The following is an 18,823-nucleotide window of genomic DNA, read 5'->3' on the forward strand; positions in this document are numbered from 1 at the left end:
AGCTTTTGGCAATTACAAGATACGGCATCTGTGATATTTCCTGAGTGGAAATGTGATATTTGATAGGGCAGGACAGTGAGCATCTACTTTATGAATCAGATGTAGAATTTTAGCTTGATTAATAAATAAGGTTTTTATTTACATTCAGGAACATTTATGGGAAAACACATTACAAATGAATCAGGAAATAATGTAATTTGTACTATGCTAACAGCAATTTATTTTTTATAAATAATATTAATATTAATGAGAAATTCCCACCCCAGCGTTGCACTGCTCTTGATGCCTACCTGAAAACAGAGGCCAGACAAAATTAAGAGAATAAAAAACAGTAAAATGAGGGAATAAAAGTGAGAATAAAATTAAGAGTTAATCTCCCAATTACAGCTTCAGGTCATGAAGTAAATTCCCCCAAGTTTGCTGCCCCCCAACTCACTTTTATTTGCATTTCTCAGGGCCTGAGGCAGTGAGAAATCCTCTTGTGTCTGAGCAAAATAGGAAAGCAGCAGCTAAAACTGTACCTGGAGTTTAGAGTTTTACACTAAAGAACTACATAAATATAGGAAAAATTAAAAAGCTAGAACCCTAAAACATCGCTTGGACAGTGTATTTCATGAGAGTTTGGTCGGTGAAATTGTGGGAACAGAGGTCACTCTTGAAAATTTTTTAAAGTTTAATAAGGGATAAAAGGGACAGTTTCCAGCACTGACAGATTATCCTATATCAAAAAGGAGTAAAATGGCAATACTAATTGTACTATAGCCGAATCGTTATAGTTAATATTAACTCGCAAAAGCTAATTATAAATGCGAAAGCACTATGTTTACACTGTTATAGAGATTTGGGGTTTTTTAAGATTCGGGTTATTTTGTTACAAACAGCAATAGGAATATCGTTTATATTGCTATTTATAACAAAATAAGAGGCGGTAGGAGGAGGGAATAAGGGCTCGGAGCCCCCTCAGGTTTCCCGCGCGCGGGCTGTGAGGGGAGGGGGGGGGCTGAGCGCGCCCCGTCTGCGCAAGCGCCGCCCCCGCGCGCGCGCGTCCCTCTGCCCGTGCGCGTCCGGCGGCGCTGCGCAGGCGCGGGGCCGCGCGCCGCGGTGCACTGTGGGATACTGCGGCCCGGGCAGGCTGGTGAGGCGGCGCGCGCGGGGCCGGGCCGGGCTGGGCCGGGGGCGGCGAACCGAGCCGAACCGAGCCGAACCGAGCCGAACCGGGCACAGCGCCCCGCCCCGCCCGCGCCTCACCCCGCTCCTCTCCCCCCGCTCTGTCTGCTGCAGCACCGGCGGAGCGCGCGGCGGCGCCATGGCCTCCAGCAGCGGCACCGACGTGATCCAGGTCACCAACGTCTCTCCCAGCGCCAGCTCGGAGCAGATGCGGACCCTCTTCGGCTTCCTGGGCAAGATCGAGGAGCTGCGCCTCTTCCCCCCCGAGTGAGTGCGGGCCCGGCCGTGCCGCCCCCCGCCCTTCTCCCGGGAGCCGCGGGGGCGGCGCTGCTCCCGGCGCGGTCACGGGATTGGTGCGGGATTAATGCGGGATTGGTGCGGGATTAATGCGGGATTGGTGCGGGATTAATACGGGATTGGTGCGGGATTAATGCGGGATTGGTGCGGGATTGGTGCGGGAGTGATGCGGGATTGATACGGGATTAATACGGGATTAATACGGGATTAATGCGGGATTGATGCGGGAGTAATGCGGGATTGATGCGGGAGTAATGCGGGAGTAATGCGGGATTGGTGCGGGATTAATGCGGGATTGATGCGGGATTGGTGCGGGATTAATACGGGATTAATGCGGGATTAATACGGGATTAATACGGGATTAATGCGGGATTGATGCGGGCCGGCCGTGCAGCCACACGAGCGGCTCGGCCGAGAGTCACGTTTGGCTCCCGCAGTTGTTTGTTCAGGGTTGTGCCCGCTGAGCTTCCGCCACCTGCACAGCAGCAAAACTCTTCCATCTGTAAAAATGCATTTCTTGGGCTGGAGTAGCGTTTTACCCCTGATTTACTTTTAATATTTGTGTTGCTTGCCAGCAAATCTGTGCTGAGCAGCAAGGTGACCACTACCAGACAAATACACATTTCTCGTTTGCACACCTTGCAAGGAATTCTGTGCAATTTAAAACAAATAATGCACATTTCAAATGTGTATGCGACTGAAAATAAAATTTCAGGCACCCTGGCAATTTACAAATAGCCACAAAAAAGACCCTTTTTATGTCTTCACTTGCAGTTAAGTTCTAATGAAAATAAATAATGCTTTCGGGATCCTTTCTGATGCAATATCAAACCTGGGTGTTAGCAGTGCTGATGGTTTCAGTTTGGTTGATTTACAGAGCCTGCTGTCATTGTATCTTGATATTTTGCATACTCCTTATATAACTCAAAGGTTTTCTTTCTGCCACGATGAAGATTAATCAAACCAGAGCACACCCAATTATTTGCAATACCCGAGATAACTTGGATTTTTAATTTTAGGGGGAAAAGCTATGACAGAAATTAGTTTTTCCTGATTCCCAGGGGGAGTTTCCTTGTTGCCAGCTGGCCTGGGGCAGGTGCAGTCCTATCCTGGCTGCTCTTTGAACACTTTGTCTCATTTTTCGGGCCAGCTGGTTGGTGGCTGTGAAACTTTGTAGCTGTGGATACACATTAACTAATGTGTTGGGTGATTGCTTCAGAGCCCTGCTGTCCTTTCCCTGCTCTGAGGGGGGCTCTGGGTTACCCTGGCTCCCTGCAGGGCCCCCAGTTCCACTCACCCCAAAACCAGGGACATTTCCTAACACTGCCACGTTCTTCTTCTGTTTCTTCTCCTTCAGATTCCAGCTCCTGACTTTTCCCTGCCCATCCATTTTTGGAGGGGTGTGGGCTATAAATTCTAACCTGTGAGTTCTCCCTGTGATCTGGGTTCCTCTCTCTGCTGGATCCTGCTGGGATTCTCCCTTCCTTGAGGAGCCAATCCCATTTCCCTTGCTCCACCTCCTTGTTTGATCTGTGTCACTCTGCTGCAGAACTTCCTTGTTCTCCTGCACTTCCAGATCATCTGTGACTTCCTGAGCTTCTCTAAATTCCTGCTTTTCCCAGTTTCTCATTTATTGTACACTTCAGCTTCATCTTTAATGCACCACCAGATTTGGGATTTCTTCCAGTTTTCCTCCCCCTCCTCCTCCTCCTCCCTGACTCCATTGCCTGGTTCTCATCTTGATTACATTCCATAAAGCTCCATCCAAACTGCAAATTGCTGACTTTCCTGTATTCCAGCCCCAGGAAATCCTGGTGTTTCCAAGCATTCCAGTGGCTGAGAGACAATTCCTGAATGTTTCAGATTTGGGTGAATTAGAATAATGGTAGATGATGGCTTTTTTTTTGGGAACTGTTGAGAACAGCCAGTTCTTGTTGGATTTGAGAGTGAGTGGAAATAGAATTTTTAAAAGTGCAATGCACAGATGTAAATTAAATGTCAGGCTGCAGAAGCATTGCCTAACACATTTTCAGTTGTTATTTTAGGTTCATTATTTTGGGAGAAAGCTCAGCTACCCCAAAACACTCCCAGTGGCACTCCTGGCTGTAAACAGGATCTGCTGCAGAGTCAGTAGGATCTGCCCTGCTTCACATTCCTGTGTTATCACTGGCATTTTCAAAATGCCTTAAAATATTGGGCTGCATTTCTGTGATGAGCTGTCTAATTTTTATACAATTCAGGTTAGGAACTCCTTCAGCTCTGCCATCACCCCTTGATTTACTTTCCTTTCCAATTTTGTTCAACACCTTCTATTAATGCTTCTTTGGGTTTATGTTATTGTTATCTTATTTCTTATTATTAATTATTACTTATGGGCTAATAAAGGCACCATTTTGGCAAGCTGCTGGGCACAAAAGAGCCAACAGATTCCATTTTTTTCCTCATTTATCACTGCAGTTACTTCCCAATTTATTCAGTCTGCAAGCTGTGGGAGCAAGTGGCTGTTTCTAATTTTAATGCTTCAGGAGCTGCAGTGTGCTGGCTCCAGTTTAGTTTTCCACATCAGGTGAATGTAAGGTTATTAAAGTGTGGTCTGACAGTCACTGGGGGCAGCTGTGTGTGCTGTGCTCAGTAGGGCTGAAGGTGAGGGAGCTTTTGGCATTTGCAGTGCCAAAAATAAACCCTGGATCTCTGAGGTTGTGTCAGAGTTGTTTCCCTGAATTCTGACAAGCCCCAGTGTTGAAAGGCTTGATCAGCCCAGATCAAACTGCTCTGGAGCTGGGGTGCCTTTGAAGTGGGATGGTTTGCAGTTGTGGCTGGGAGCCCAGGTAGGAAAATGAGATTTTTGTCAGGATCAGTGATGTTTTCAGAGCTCCCTGGGCTGATCTGGATCTCTGGCCTGGCACAGGAACAAGAGGTTTGGGACTTGCTGCTGCTTCCACTCCCAGCTTTTAACTCATCTGTCCCACAGTTCTGTCTGCAGAACAATTTTTCTTCCTGTCTTTGAGTTTGTAAATCCAATTACAGCAAAATCTGCCCCACTTGCAGGACAGGGGGCTCTTAAAAACCCATTCTGGACCTTGCCTGGGTTGGCTGCACCTGGTTTTTCACTTTGGTTTTAGGGAAGTTACAGCTGTGGTTCTACAATTCTTTCCTGTTGTAGGAAGTAGATATTTCTGGGTTGGTTTTTCTTTGAAGTGACTCAAAACTTGTCAGTTTTGGGTTTGTAGGTTGACAGACACTTGTTCTGAGCTGGGAACAGACACAGACCTCCCTTGGAGAGAGGTTTGTTTTACTCTGCTCAGCTTTTCATTCCTGCCTGAGCTCCTTGAATTTCCTGCTGAGGGACAGGATGTGGGAACATCCCCAGGATGTGGGAACACGGTGAAGTTTGCTCTAAAAGCTGAAATGGGATTGGGTTAATGAGTAAAACAGGATCCCAGCCTGGTTTGGGTTGGGAGTGACCTTAGAGCTCCTCCAGTGCCACCCCTGTCCTGGCAGGGACACCTTGCACTGTCCCACTGCTCCTGGGACACTGCAGGGATCCAGGGACAGCCACAGCCCTTCAATCACCCCCTCCTCATTTCACAACCTGCCTTTATCAGCCCCTTGGGGCTAGAGCAGGGGGTGTGAAACCACAGGCTTGAACTAACACACAACTGGTGACACTTTCTCTTTTTCAGCCAAGTTTTCCTCCCAGCCAGAGAAATAAAAACCCAGGGCAGATTTTGCGCTCACGGATTGATAGCACATAACAGAACTTTTATTTACCTTTATTCCTGGTGCATAACAGAGCTAATGCTGAGCTCCAGGTGAGGAGCAGAGCAGTGTGTGGCTGTGGCTGGCCCTGAGTGCTGTCTGTCTGTCTGTCTGTCTCTTGCAGTGACTCCCCCTTGCCCGTGTCGTCGCGCGTGTGCTTTGTAAAGTTCCACGACCCCGACTCGGCCGTGGTGGCCCAGCACCTGACAAACACTGTCTTCGTTGACAGAGCCCTCATTGTGGTTCCCTATGCTGAAGGTTTGTAACTTGTTTGATGTTCTATGGGGCCACCCTTGGGTGGTGGTTGGTTCTTGGCTAGTGCACAGAATTTACCAGTAGTCCTATGTCAAACGTGTCCGAGATTTGCCATTGTGAAACCCTTGGTATATTGCCTTTGGCCCCTGGATTTGATCCCTTCTGTTTCCATGGTGACACCAAATCCAAGTGGAGAGTTTTGTGTGTCTGCAAGTGTAGAATAAGAACGTTTTAGGCAGAATTCTGTGCAAATTTTGCTCTGTGTCAGTCTCAAGGAGACGTTTTCCCAACCAGACTGTAAAGCAAACGGGTCAATCTTGGAAGGAAATTCCACCTAAATAATTGTTTGCCACTTTCACTCTCTTCATGAGAATGGTTTCTCCCTCCCTGAGAGTGCATGGGAGAGGAATTCACATTCCTTTGGGATATGCTGCCCCTGCATTTATTTGGGAACATCCCCAAAAAAGGCCCTCACTCTCCTTATGGAGTCCAGTATACCAAGGGTTTCAATTATTATGGTTTAATTCAAAAGTGACAACTTCCAAGAGGTGCCACATGGGCACTGGTCCTAGTTTTTAATTCCAAGTTTTCTTGTTCATCCTTGATATATTTAATAGAATTTCACTAAATAATAAACTCTTCTCTCTGTTATTTGTGTGTGTGATTTTTGTAGTGGAGAAGGCAAATGCAAAGCCCTTCCAGATGACTGAAAAACAGTGGGTCCTCTGCAGCTACAGGGGATTCTAGCCATTAACTAAAGGCCAGCAAGCACTCAAGTCCCCAAGTGTTTTCCTGGTGTAACCACTTGTTAACTACATTTTCTCTTCTTCTTTTTATTTTTACATTTTAGGGTGTTACAGTAATTTGAAAGGCAATGAGCAGGGTTTTTGGAACTTACCTTAAAAGCAAAGTGCTGAGAAGACACCTCTTCTTACAGAAGTCTTATTAAACTCTTCTAGACTTGCTTTAGAAGTAACTGATTTCCATTGTACTTGTGCATTTCTTGATTTACTTCTGGGAAAGGTTGAATTGAATAAAATCTTGCAGATTAAGTCATACTACAGTGCTAAGTTTGGTACATGGCCTGGGGTCACACCTGTAATCTGCCATGCTGGAGCTGTCTCTTGAGGCCTGGGGAGCTGTCTTATCTTATCTTTGTATTCCTTAAGCTGAAAAGATACAAAACTTAAACTGAAAAGATGTTGAACTTAATTCCTGGAGTGTAGGAATGTGCAGTGACTGAGCCCTGCTGCTTCCTCAGGGCCCTGAACCCCTTGTGCAGTGGAATTACTGCTCCTGCTGCCACTGCTTGAGCAGAGCTGAAGGTTTAACCCACCCTGTGTGGGTGTTAAACACAGCAGCAGCCCAGGGAGATTGTGCTGCAATATTCTCCAAGCCCATGGGACTAATGCTTAACTCTTCCTACAAGGATAAACCCACTTTTCTCTTTGTCACTCTGACTGTGCCCACTGTGGATGAAGCTGGCACATAGAGAAACCTGCCCAGCAGCTGTGCTTCAGAAAAATCAAATTATTCAAGTAGAATATTTCACTGGGCCTCTTCAGGAGTCACTCCTGGGCTGTACCTTGTGTTATTCACCAGATCACAATTTCATGTCCTTGGCACATGACAAGAGAGATGTTCAGCCAATCCAGTGCTGCCCCTGGGTTGATAATCCCACACTTGTGTCCCTGTGCTGGAGTAGAGTTTTCCCCCTCAAAATTCAGCCTGCCAGGGTCCCAATTCAACAAGAAGCAGCATTTCCCCAGCCCACAGTGCCACTGCTGATGTGCTTAAAGCCAGGCCTGTGCTGAATGGGGCCTCTCTGATTTCTGCTGTGCTCATGAACCTGTGTGATTATTGCCTGTCACTAAAGCAAATGTTTATTATCTGTTTAGTGCAATCATTCCCCCCCCTGTCCCAAGTTTTAGCTCACACAGACACTTTGGTGTTGGCTGTTGCTTTGTGTTATAGAGCTATACACAAAGGCTACGGTAAGGTTTAGTATTTGTCATTTTCTCTGGGCTAATTCCTAGATTTGGAAGGAACTCTTAAAGGTTAAAGATGGCTGGGGGGGGTGTTTAGGTTCTTTGGTTAATGTTTGTTTCTTTTGTCTGTTTCTTTTTCTTTCATTTCTACACATTCATGCAGTATTTCATGGTTCTAACAAAGCAGCAGTAAAAAAAGCTCTTGAAGCATGAAAATTAACTGGTGAGGGGCCTCATTGCTTTTTTTTTAAATTGTAGTTTATTTAAATACTTTTTTAAAGAAACAATTAGAGGATCAGATGCATGAATTTTTTTTTTAATGGATGCAGATCTTCTATGAGGTGTCTCGAGCTAAGTCTGAGGATTTATATTTAGATGCCAGAAATGTTGTAGTTGCACTAATTTGAAATGTTTAGCTGTAATTGATAAATATCCTCTTGAGACATAATTTTGCATGCCAAATGACCCCATAATCTCTCTGTAGGTATGTTGATATATTTATGCATTCCTGCCCTTTGCCTCCATGACCTTTTTCCCCTGTCCCTCCATAAGTTTGGGTATCTAAAGTGCTGCCAGCTCAGTGCCACGAGCCAGATATCAGTGCTGTGTATTGTACTTTGTGTAGATTATCGGCACTTCTCAGTATAGGTGGGAGGAACCATTACCTTTATTTAACAGTGGTTTTTCTTTTTTGTTGTTGTGTTTTACAGTTCTTTTCCCTGGTTCAGCCTGAACTATATACCAGGCCCTGCTGAAAATACCACCCAACAGTTTTCTTCTGCAGCTTATCCAGTTTCTCTTAAGTGCCCTGTACAATATTGTATGTTTTATGATGAGATGCAGTTTCTTAATATGTATCACAGAAACACTACTGGTATTTGCAACTATATAGTAAAATTGTTTTATTGAACTCTCATTTTGGGGGCTTGGGCACATTAACAAATTAATCCATCTGTATAGGGCTTTTGCTGTTGGATAGAGTAAAACTCCCTCCACACCTCAGTGTCCTGAGCACTCTGTGTGCAGAGCAGGCAGTGCAGTAACCCCTGGGCTTAGCTGGCTGCAAGACTTTGGGCCACGAGTCCCCTGTGCCACTGCAGGTGGCAGCAGCATTGGTGGTGCTCTAGGCTGGCACATACTTGGAACAAATGCATTTTACTGCACAGGTAAGGAATGTGCCAGCATCCCTGTGTGTATCCCAGCCACAGACACACCCCCAGCAGGACTGCATTCCATGTGCCACGTCAGCAAAAGCCCTACCCAAAACACCCATCCCTTCTCTTTGAAATTTGCCAAAATTTGTATGGTAGGTGTAAAAAAAAAAAAAAAAAAACAATAGTGAACTGTACCATATTATTAACCCCTAAATCCAACTTTTTTTGTCTTGTGTATCTTGATTTTTCTGTGTGCTTTGTAGTGAAGCAGCCGACACGAGTCGTTGTTCATAAAACAGCTTTTGAAAGTTGAGAGCACTCTCACCCCTGGAGAACCGACTGTGCTTGCTTACGTTTGGTTCATGACTTAAAAATCGAGTACAGGTGATGAAACCTTGGCAGTGTTAACAACAAAGTAGTGTGTATTGTGCTATTTTTTTTTTGCTCTAGAAACTTAACCTTTTGTAGAGAAAAAGGAACAGTCAAATTGTCACCCATTGAAGTTGCATTCTGACCCCCCAAAAAAAAAAAAAAAAAAAAAAAAAAAGTTAATGCTAAATGTTAATAGCCATCAAGCTTTGTATTTTAGCCAACATAAGTACTTTCAACAAACTCAGGTGGTGTATCAGGGAGACTTTGCTGGGTGTATTTGTGTATTTGGTGCCCCTGGTTGGGATGCTCTCTAATGCCAGGCTGTTTTCCTGCAGGAGTCATTCCTGATGAGACTAAGGCTTTGTCTCTCTTGGCACCAGCTAATGCCGTGGCAGGGCTGCTGCCCGGGGGGGGGCTGCTGCCCACCCCCAACCCCCTCTCTCAGGTAGGCTGGGCCCCCCTGGCTGTCTCTGCTGCATCCCCTCTGCATCCCTGCTGCTTCTTCCAGCCTGATTGTTCAGCCCAGCTCCTGGAGTGCTGCATCCACCCCTGCACTGGGACAGCTCTGCTGGGAATGGGCCACTGGAGGGACAAACAGAACATCCTGCTTGCCCTGTTTCCTTATTTCTGCTCTCTCAGGGCTCTCCTTGTGCCTCCCACCCCTTATTTCTGCTCTCTCAGGGCTCTCTTTGTGCCTCCCACCCCTCTGACCCACTGTACTTTACAGATGTGACAAGCAGTAGAGATCTCACAGGTTTTAAATTCCTCAAGTCCAAGGAGCTGCCGTGCTGTGAGATTCCCTCCATTAATCCTCCAGCTGAGGGCAAAGTTGGAGCCTGCTTGTGTGAACCCAGCAGAATTCATGTGGAAGATGAACAGTGAGAATTGCACATTGTGGGAGAAGCTGGAGTCACAGCTCAGCTCTTAACAGGGCTCAGAACCAAGGAGGCAAATTAATCACAACAAAACCTCATTAATTGTGCACTCCTCAAACCAACCCTCCTGCTGAGCTGAGGGAGCCCCTGAATGTCACCTTGGGAACCCAGGGAAGGGCTTGGGAGAACCAAATGCAACCCAAAAGATTTAATTCACTAAAAAACTGCCTGGAGATGGTTGTTGAGCCCCCTATCCCCAGCTGTGGCAGCACTCAGGGTGTGTTCAGCACACACATTTCAGGGCACTGTGCTGCAGTCAGGTTCCCAGTTTGCCAGTCAGGTTCCCAGTTTGCCAGTCAGGTTCCCAGTTTGCCTGTCAAGTTCCCAGTTTGCCTGTCAAGTTCCCAGTTTGCCAGTCAAGTTCCCAGTTTGCCAGTGCCTGCTGGGTTTGGGTTTGTTTCTCAATCCTCTTTTTTTAAATGCCCAAAATGAGCTGCTTCAGGAGCCTTCTGCTCTCCAGTAGCTTTTCAGGCAAATTTGAGATACTGGCAGGATGCAATATTGTTAAATTGCCTTTTAACATAAACCACAGCCACCTCAAAGGAATTAAAAATGGGGCAACAACCTCAAAAACTTAGAATGAATTTCCATTTAGCACTGAAAAATAACTTCATTTTCAACTCTCCCTTCCATTTTTGCAATGTTTTACTCTTCCACCTTTCTTTCCCCTGCCCCCTGATGCCACTGACTGATTTTTGTCCCTGCCACAGATTGGTGCTGTCCCTTTAGCTGCTCTAGGAGCTCCTGCTCTCGACCCTGCCCTTGCTGCTCTTGGGCTTCCTGGAGCAAACCTGAACTCCCAGGTATGTCCCCATCCCAAAATATCCTTTATTGCCCCCCTTCCCTGCTCTGAAATTGCTTTTCATTTGTGTCACTTCACAGCCACTGCCTGCAAACTCCAGGGATTGGTTTCTCTATTGGAATAACAAAACATCTGCTTGAATATCAAATTCAATGTTGGAATAATTTGGGAATAGCAGTGAAATATTTCAAATATGTGTCATTATCAGGCCTTGTTCTTCAAGTAAAAAGTAGTTTGACTTTTTAATTTTGGTGCTGTCAGAAATGTGAGGAAACTTCATTAGGTTGTTACAGCTGAATAAAAAAAGCTTTTATGTACTGAAAATAGAATGTTGAGTATATTTTGATCAATACAAATATAGCAATATAAATATACTGATCATAACTATATAGATAAAATATTTAAGAGGTAAGAACCAATTGCTCTTTTGAAGCAACAATAATTTAATGCATTGCTAGTGCCATCATTTAATTTTTTTATGTATTCCCATATGGAAGAACAGGCAAATGATGGTAAAAATTAAATAACAAATTAAAAAATCATTGCAAATGCAAATTAGAAAAAATGTAAATATGGGGTGATGAAGGATTTTTGCACATTAAACCATCAGATTGTAACAAACAGCTCAAAAATGAAACTTTGGGCTCATGATAAAAAAAATGAGTGAGGATTAAACATTTTCATCTTAATACCCCATTGGTGCAGGAAGTGCCTGATCAGAATAATACTTGGATTATCCTAAGAGCTGTAAATGCATTTCTTCATGGAATATTTCAATGTTTACAAGGTGGCATTGAGGTCTTCAGTGGAGACAGCTTAGAGAGCTCTGCTCTCTTGCAGTGACAGAAATAACCTGGGCACAAAATTAATGAGTACATAATTAGAGATACAACACACCCCAGCAGTGTGTTTTTATCCATTTGTGGTTTTATCTGTTTGTGTTTTTATCTATTTATGGTTTTTATCCATTTATGGTTTTTATTCCTGATCCTGCTCAGGGCAGGGCTGGCTTTGGCTGCTGTGGAAAATCAAAGCCCTGAGCCCCCAGTGTGACCTTTCCTCTCTGCTGGGGCTGGAATTCCAGGGAATTCTGGAGCTCTCACATCTCCCAGCCTGATTTTAACTTGGTTTTTTCCTCCCAGTCTCTTGCAGCAGATCAGCTCCTAAAACTGATGAGCACAGTGGATCCAAAGTAAGTACCAGTGTTCCCAAATCCTTGTACTGGGGAGAATCCCTGGGAATGTCCCTGGGAATGTCCCTGGGAATGTCCCTGGGAATTCAGTGCCCAGTCCTGTCCTGCTGCAGCTTGGAGGGGCCTTGGAGCAGCCTGGGCTGGGGAGGGTTCCCTGGGATGGGATGGGATGGGATGGGATGGGATGGGATGGGATGGGATGGGATGGGATGGGATGGCATGGGATGGCATGGGATGGCATGGGATGGCATGGGATGGCATGGGATGGGTGACAGTGCACACCTGTATCCCTTGAATTCCTGAATTTCTGGAATTTTCTCTTGCCAGGTTGAACCATGTGGCTGCAGGACTTGTGTCCCCCAGTCTGAAATCAGATACCTCCAGTAAAGAAATAGAAGAGGCCATGAAGAGAGTCAGAGAAGCACAGTCCTTAATTTCTGCTGCTATAGAGCCAGGTAATTAATTCCAGCCTGGAATGAGCCAGGTATTTAATTCCAGCCTGGAATGAGCCAGGTAATTAATTCCAGCCTGGAATGAGCCATTCCAGCCAGGATGGGGCTTGGACACAACCCATGATGGTCTGCAGAGCACTGTCTTTATTTATTGATCAGGTTTTTAATCCATCCTGCAGTGGGTGCTCCCTGTGTCCTGCAGAAATGTGCTGGAATGAATCTGGTGATTTGCCCAAAATTCATTGATTTGAAGGTTATAAAACACCCAAGCTTCCCTGAGGGAAGTTCCTGCTGCTGTCTCAGATTCCTGGATTTCCTGGCCTCACCCTGCTGATGCTTCTCAGGGATGTTTTCCTTTATCTTCATTCCTAATCTGGGCAAGTTTGTGAATAATTCTCTTTTTTGGAACTTCTTTCAGCAGGTTTGGTTTTAGAACAAGCTCCAGCAGCTCTCTCACAAATGTCAGAGCCACCAAATCTGAGAGGCAGAAACCTGAATCCTGAAAATACAGAATATTCATCAGCTCCTGATGGTTTCTAGGAAAGAACAGAGCTCCTGTTCTTGTTCTTGCTTAGCTTGAAACTCTTTTGTGGGAAATTCAAAACAATCATTTGAGAGGTTCTTCAGCCCCTCATGAAATGGCAGATTCTGGGATTTTCACAGGATTTTCCATTGCCCTGCAGCCATCAGCTTTTCCCTGACTTAAATTATTTTTTTTTCCTGAATTTTGACTTTAGTTTTGCATAAAACTGTTATTTTATGTCACAAACACGTCCCTGTCCTCTGTTGGTTCTTTTGCTCTTGTGAAGAAAATTATAGATGAGCCTTCATTTCAAACAGCAAAATTGATTTCTATCAATTACATGAAGGCCCAGGTCCTTTCCTTTAGAAAATCTTTTTGAATATTAAAATATTATTTCCTTTTTCAGACAAAAAAGATGAGAAACGAAGACACTCGAGGTCGCGGTCGCGCTCGAGGAGGAGGAGGACACCTTCCTCCTCCAGACACAGGTGGGTGAGCAATCCCTTAAAAACACCTGCAGAAACCATTCCTGGCTTTGGTTTAGGGCTCCAAGGTTGATTTGGGTGTGCAGAGCTGGGGCTGAGGCTGTGGCTGCATTTGGGCTGGGAACATCCCCACATGTCCTCCCTGTGCTGTGTCCCCCAGACGTTCCAGGAGCAGATCCAGGAGAAGGTCCCACTCCAAATCCAGGAGCAGGAGGAGATCCAAAAGTCCCAGGAGGAGGAGATCCCATTCCAGAGAGAGGAGCAGGAGGTCTCGGAGCACATCCAAAACCAGGTATTGCTGCAGGGACTCTCCCTGTGCTGGCACATGAGAAATGCTGCTTCAAAGTGACTTAAACCAAATCTCTCTTCTATTAAAAGGGATAAAAAGAAGGAAGAGAAAGAAAAGAAACGTTCTAAAACTCCCCCCAAAAGCTACAGCACAACCAGGAGATCCAGAAGCACAAGCAGGTACAGAAATGGGATTTTCCTTGCTCTCTGTTCCCAGCAGGATTTTGATACATTTCAATATTAAATAGGAAAAACAAAAAAAAAGTTGTTGTGATGGAGCAGCTGCTCTGTGGAAGGTGTCCCTGCCCATGGAAGCAGCTGGGCTTTGAGGTCCCTTCCCACCCAAACCATGCCTGGATCCTATTGGGTCATGATTCCAGTCTGGATCTGGTGCAGGCACATCACCTGTGTCTGTAAGATACTCTTATTTTCCTGCAGGCTTTGAGGGGAATTCTTTGAGCTCAGAACAGTTTCTCCTTGCTGTATATCAGAGTTTGATGCTCCAGAACAAATCCAGGCAAAAGCGTTTCATTTTTTTTTTTTAAAAAACTTCCAAATTTAACTTGCACTTTCAACAGCTGTTTAGTAGCCTGTGAGCAGGGCTGGGGCTGGAGTTGGGGTGCATTTGTGGCTGCCAGAAGCTGAGCTGGGCTGTGTCTGTCCCTGCAGGGAGCGGCGGCGCCGGCGCAGCCGCAGCGGGACGCGCTCCCCGAAAAAGCCGCGCTCGCCCAAACGGAAAATGTCCCGCTCGCCGTCACCCAGGAGGTCAGGGCAGCACAGCATGGGGGCTGGGAACCACAGCTGGGACCCCCGGGGGGTTCTCTCTGGGGGGAATCTTTGCAGCTGCTGGGGGCTTGGCTGGGAGCTCCAAGGGCCAGGGGTGGTGGGGGTTGGATGTGCCACAATTCCAGGGGTGGTGGGGGTTGGATGTGCCACAATTCCAGGAGTGGTGGGGATTGGATGTGCCACAATTCCAGGGGTGGTGGGAGTTGGATGTGCCCCAATTCCAGGGGTGGTGGGAGTTGGATGTGCCCCAATTCCAGGGGTGGTGGGGGTTGGATGTGCCCCAATTCCAGGAGTGGTGGGGATTGGATGTGCCCCAATTCCAGGGGTGGTGGGAGTTGGATGTGCCCCAATTCCAGGGGTGGTGGGGGTTGGATGTGCCACAATTCCCAGTCCCTTTGGCTGTGCCCAGCTGATTTTGGGTGGCCTGGGTGTTTTGTGACCCTGTCCCAGGATGGGGAGTTCGAGGGGCTCCAGGGTTTGGGCTCCATGGTACCTGTGGGGCCCCTGAGCTCAGGAGATCCCACGGTTCTGTTTGCTCAGCCTTGGCTTTGTTGTCCTTGAGCCAGAGCTAAGTTGGGATTTTGGGTCTTTCCTGAAGGCAGAGGCTGTTCCCCACTTGCACTCTGCCATTTTCCTTTGGGTTTGCTGTGGGCTGTGGGTAACACTGGACACAGCTCCAGCCAGGGAATGGGGTGATGGTGATGAGCCTCATCCTCCTCCTGCTGATCTTCATAGGCATAAAAAGGAAAAGAAGAAGGATAAAGACAAGGAGAGGAGCAGAGACGAGAGGGAAAGGTCAACGAGCAAGAAAAAGAAGAGCAAAGACAAGGAGAAGGATCGAGACCGGAAATCGGAGAGCGACAAGGATGTGAAAGTATGTTCCAAACCCATCCCCCACCCCCTGCCCCTGCCCACAGCGAGGTGCTAACGTGTCCCTTTCCCTGGCAAAGCAGGTCACAAGGGACTACGACGAGGAGGAGCAGGGCTACGACAGCGAGAAGGAGAAGAAGGAGGAGAAGAAGGCGGCGGATGCTCCCTCCCCCAAGGGGAAGGAGGCGGCGGCCGAGAAGGGCAGCGGGGACCCGGGCAGGGAGTCCAAGGTGAACGGGGACGATCACCACGAGGAGGACATGGACATGAGCGACTGAGCCCGCCCACAGCCCCCCGTGTGATCCTTTATGCTGTACTTGTTAATCCTCAACCTAGATGTATCCAGCTCCGAGCTCTCCGTGGTCTGTCCATCCCGATACTAACTCACACCCAAAGCTTGAGACAGGGACCCGCCCCTGCTCCGGGGCCGGGCCGGGCTGCGCGTCCCTCCCCCAGCACGGGCGGGGCCAGCGCTGCCTCCCCTCCTGCTTCCCTCCCTCCGGAGTGTCCGGGCTCAGCCAGCAGGGCCAGCGACGTGTGGGAAGGGTGGCACAGCCCCCCTGTCCTGTGGGAATGCCCCTGGAGGGTGGCACAGCCCCCTGTCCTGTGGGAATGCCCCTGGAGGGTGGCACAGCTCCCCTGTCCTGTGGGAATGCCCCTGGAAGGTGGCACAGCCCCCTGTCCTGTGGGAATGCCCCTGGAAAATGGCACAGCCCCTGTCCTGTGGGAATGCCCCTGGAGGGTGGCACAGCCCCTGTCCTGTGGGAATGCCCCTGGAAAATGGCACAGCCCCTGTCCTGCAGCCACCCAGGGGCCTCCCAGAGTCAGCCTTGTGTCACAGCAGCTCTCTGTGCCCTTGGCTCCAGTGCAGGGCGTGGTTGGGCGTGGCTGGCTGTGCCCAGGGCTCTGTGCCCAGGGCTCTGTGCCCAGGGCTCTGTGCCCTGACCCTCCTCAGGGCTCTGTCTCCACCGTGCCCCTTCAGCTGGGCTGGAATCCTGACTCAGGGCAGTGCTGCCCGTGCCCAGGGAGGGAGGGTTGGGGGAGCAGCCTCAGCCAGGGCTGGGGGCTCAGGAGCTCACCCACTGCAGCAGGGAGTGCATTTTAAAATGACCTTGGCCTGTTTTTAAAGCAAGTCCATTGATAATGTACTTTTTACTTGATCTCGAGTTGTACAAACGATGAATTTGTGTTCCTGTCCCGGCCGTTCCCTCCCTCCCGCACTCGGTGATCCCCTGGTGATCCCCTGGTATTTGCAGAGTAGTTACCCAAAGCTGTTCCTTAGTTCCTGCAGCTCCAGAGCTTTGACTTTGTGCAGGTAAAGAGACAAAAGTAGCCGACAGTCTGTGCCATGTCCATGTACAGTTTCGGAAAATGTTTTACAAAACTTTGATAATAAAACCCTGAAACTTCACCTCCTCTTCCTAGAAAAGCCCTGGCTGTTATTTCCACTGCTGGATGCACCAAACTTCACCTTGTTCCTTTAGTTTTGGGGAAGAAATGGGTTAAAATGGGGAGGTTGATGGGAGTGCTGGTGGATGAAAAGCAGGAGAAGGCTCTGGGGAGACCTCGGGGCCAAAGCTGCAGTTATGGAAATCTTTGGTTTAACTGGCAATGGTTGAAGCCCTTCCTGGGAGTTTTCCTGCCCCTTTAGAATCAGATTTTCAATCAGCAAATCCTTTACCTGCAGAGGGAGGCCCTGATCCCTCTCTGAGCTCAGGGGCTGATGCTGGGGAGCAGGAGAGCAAGGCTAAGTTTGAAAACTAAAAACCCCACCAGAGTCCCCAGCCCTCCCTCAAAAAAACCAAAAACTCAAAAGAACCCAAAAGAACCCAAAAACCCCCAAGTTTCCCTCAAAGCCAAAAGAAAATACCAAACAAAAAATCCCCCCCACCCTCCTGCAAGGCCTCTGTGCACATCCAGCCTTTGTTCCTGCCCTGTGATCCCAGGAGCTGAAATCTGGAAGGATTAAACACAGAATTTCAGGCTCCTTTTCCCCCTCCCTCAGCTCCAGGTGGGGCTGGAACTGCTCCCACCCCTCTCCCCAGAAAGCCTGGAATTCCCAGAGGGCTGAGAAGAGGCTGTAATGAAAATGCAGGATTTTATTTAAAAAATGACCAAGAAAATGCCCTTGCAGAACTCAGCAGCAGGAGCTCCTTCCCTCCCCTCCGAGTCCCGGGGACAGGAGAGGGAAGCCTGGATTGCACAGGTGGAGCAGTTTCCAAATCCAACAGCATAGTTTGGTCTTTATTCTAACAAATGATACAACCCAAAGTGACTATGAGTGAAGGGAAGAGAAAACCAGGGAGCAGACAACAGGAAAACCAAGAGAGGTGACTCATTTTCCATGGGAGTTACAAACTGTCAGGAAAAGTGAAACTGCAGCATTACAGGAATTGGTTAATCCAGATGAAATAACACAGTTCTCCTGGCAGCAATCACAACTCAGGAGCAGGGACAGTAAAAGAACAGAGGGGCTGCTGGGAATATCAAAGGAATCCCACAAACACACCTGGGGGACAAAGGGGTTCAAGGCAGGAATTGGGAATTGCAGTGCTGGGAGTGCAGCAGCTCCAGGAGAGGAAATCCAGGGTGTTCCCTGTGCCAGGGGCAGAGCAGGAGTTTGGAAGACCAGAGGAACAGTTTGGTTCAAAAACAACCCACGGGATCCTTCCACAGCAAGGTTGGACAATTGGGTTGAGCAAAATTCCTGGTTGTCTTTGAAGAGCTAAAAAAAAACCTCAGGAAAAAGAACAGAAGTGGTGGGAGGGGAGCCCCAGGCTGGGATGTGATTCCCACCTGGCTGCCCCTGCTGCTCCCTGCAATTCCTGCTGGGTGCCCAGGGATGGGCTGGAGCTGCAGCACTGACACATCCATGGATTTCCCTCCCTGGGACCAAACCCTGCAAGAGCTGGCCTGGCCTTCAGGGCAGTGGGGAAAGCTGAGCAGCAATCCTGCTTGGAAAAGGAATTTCCCAGAGCCACGGGAGAGGGGAGGGACCCTGTGCCCCAGCCCAGAGACAAACTGGGCCCACAAACAGTCCCCGTGCCCATGCAACACAACCCAGTGCCAAAAACAGGTTTTAGTGGAGAATATAAACATGGATATAAACATGGATATAAACATGGATCTAAACTTGGGCAGCCCCTGGGGATCCACAGGCTCAGCCCAGTGTCCCTCTGACAGAATTCCCTCAGTGCAAACCTGCCCTGGTGTCCCCACGTGTGAGAACTTCTCACCTGGAATGTTCACACAGGAAACCCATCCCAGGAGGAGGGAAGGTCCTGAGAGCAGCTCCTGGGGCTCCCCTGGAGCTGGGGAACAAGCCAGGGAAGTCCCATCCCCCAGCTGCACAGGGAGAGCAGGAGCAGCCAGGGTTTCCTGGGATAAAGCAGAACAAGGACAGTCCCAGGGCTGTGCCCACATTCCAAGGCACAACAACCCTCCTGCAGCCCCTGCAAGTGTCCTGGGGCTGAAAATCCCCCAGATGTGCAGCCAGAG

General features: G+C 48.0%; 1 protein-coding gene across 2 annotated transcripts; it reads left to right on the forward strand.

The window, feature by feature from the left end:
* Positions 1 to 1,027: 1,027 nt before the first annotated feature.
* SRSF11 (serine and arginine rich splicing factor 11) lies at positions 1,028 to 16,736 on the forward strand. Of its 2 annotated transcripts, none has more exons than XM_079313956.1 (14): positions 1,028 to 1,135; positions 1,282 to 1,434; positions 5,348 to 5,481; positions 9,328 to 9,437; positions 10,638 to 10,730; positions 11,872 to 11,921; positions 12,249 to 12,376; positions 13,303 to 13,384; positions 13,542 to 13,673; positions 13,760 to 13,849; positions 14,339 to 14,434; positions 15,191 to 15,329; positions 15,406 to 15,966; positions 16,148 to 16,736. In XM_079313956.1, exons 2-13 carry the CDS (start codon positions 1,307 to 1,309, stop codon positions 15,601 to 15,603), a joined length of 1,380 nt encoding a protein of 459 aa, XP_079170082.1. In that variant the 5' UTR covers positions 1,028 to 1,135; positions 1,282 to 1,306; the 3' UTR covers positions 15,604 to 15,966; positions 16,148 to 16,736. The 2 variants fall into 2 exon arrangements, with proteins under 2 accessions (XP_079170082.1, XP_079170083.1); XM_079313957.1 differs by having other exon boundaries at positions 15,409 to 15,966.
* Positions 16,737 to 18,823: the final 2,087 nt, after the last annotated feature.

The sequence above is a fragment of the Erithacus rubecula genome (genome assembly GCF_903797595.1).
Source record: "Erithacus rubecula genome assembly, chromosome: 10".
Taxonomy (NCBI): domain Eukaryota; kingdom Metazoa; phylum Chordata; class Aves; order Passeriformes; family Muscicapidae; genus Erithacus; species Erithacus rubecula.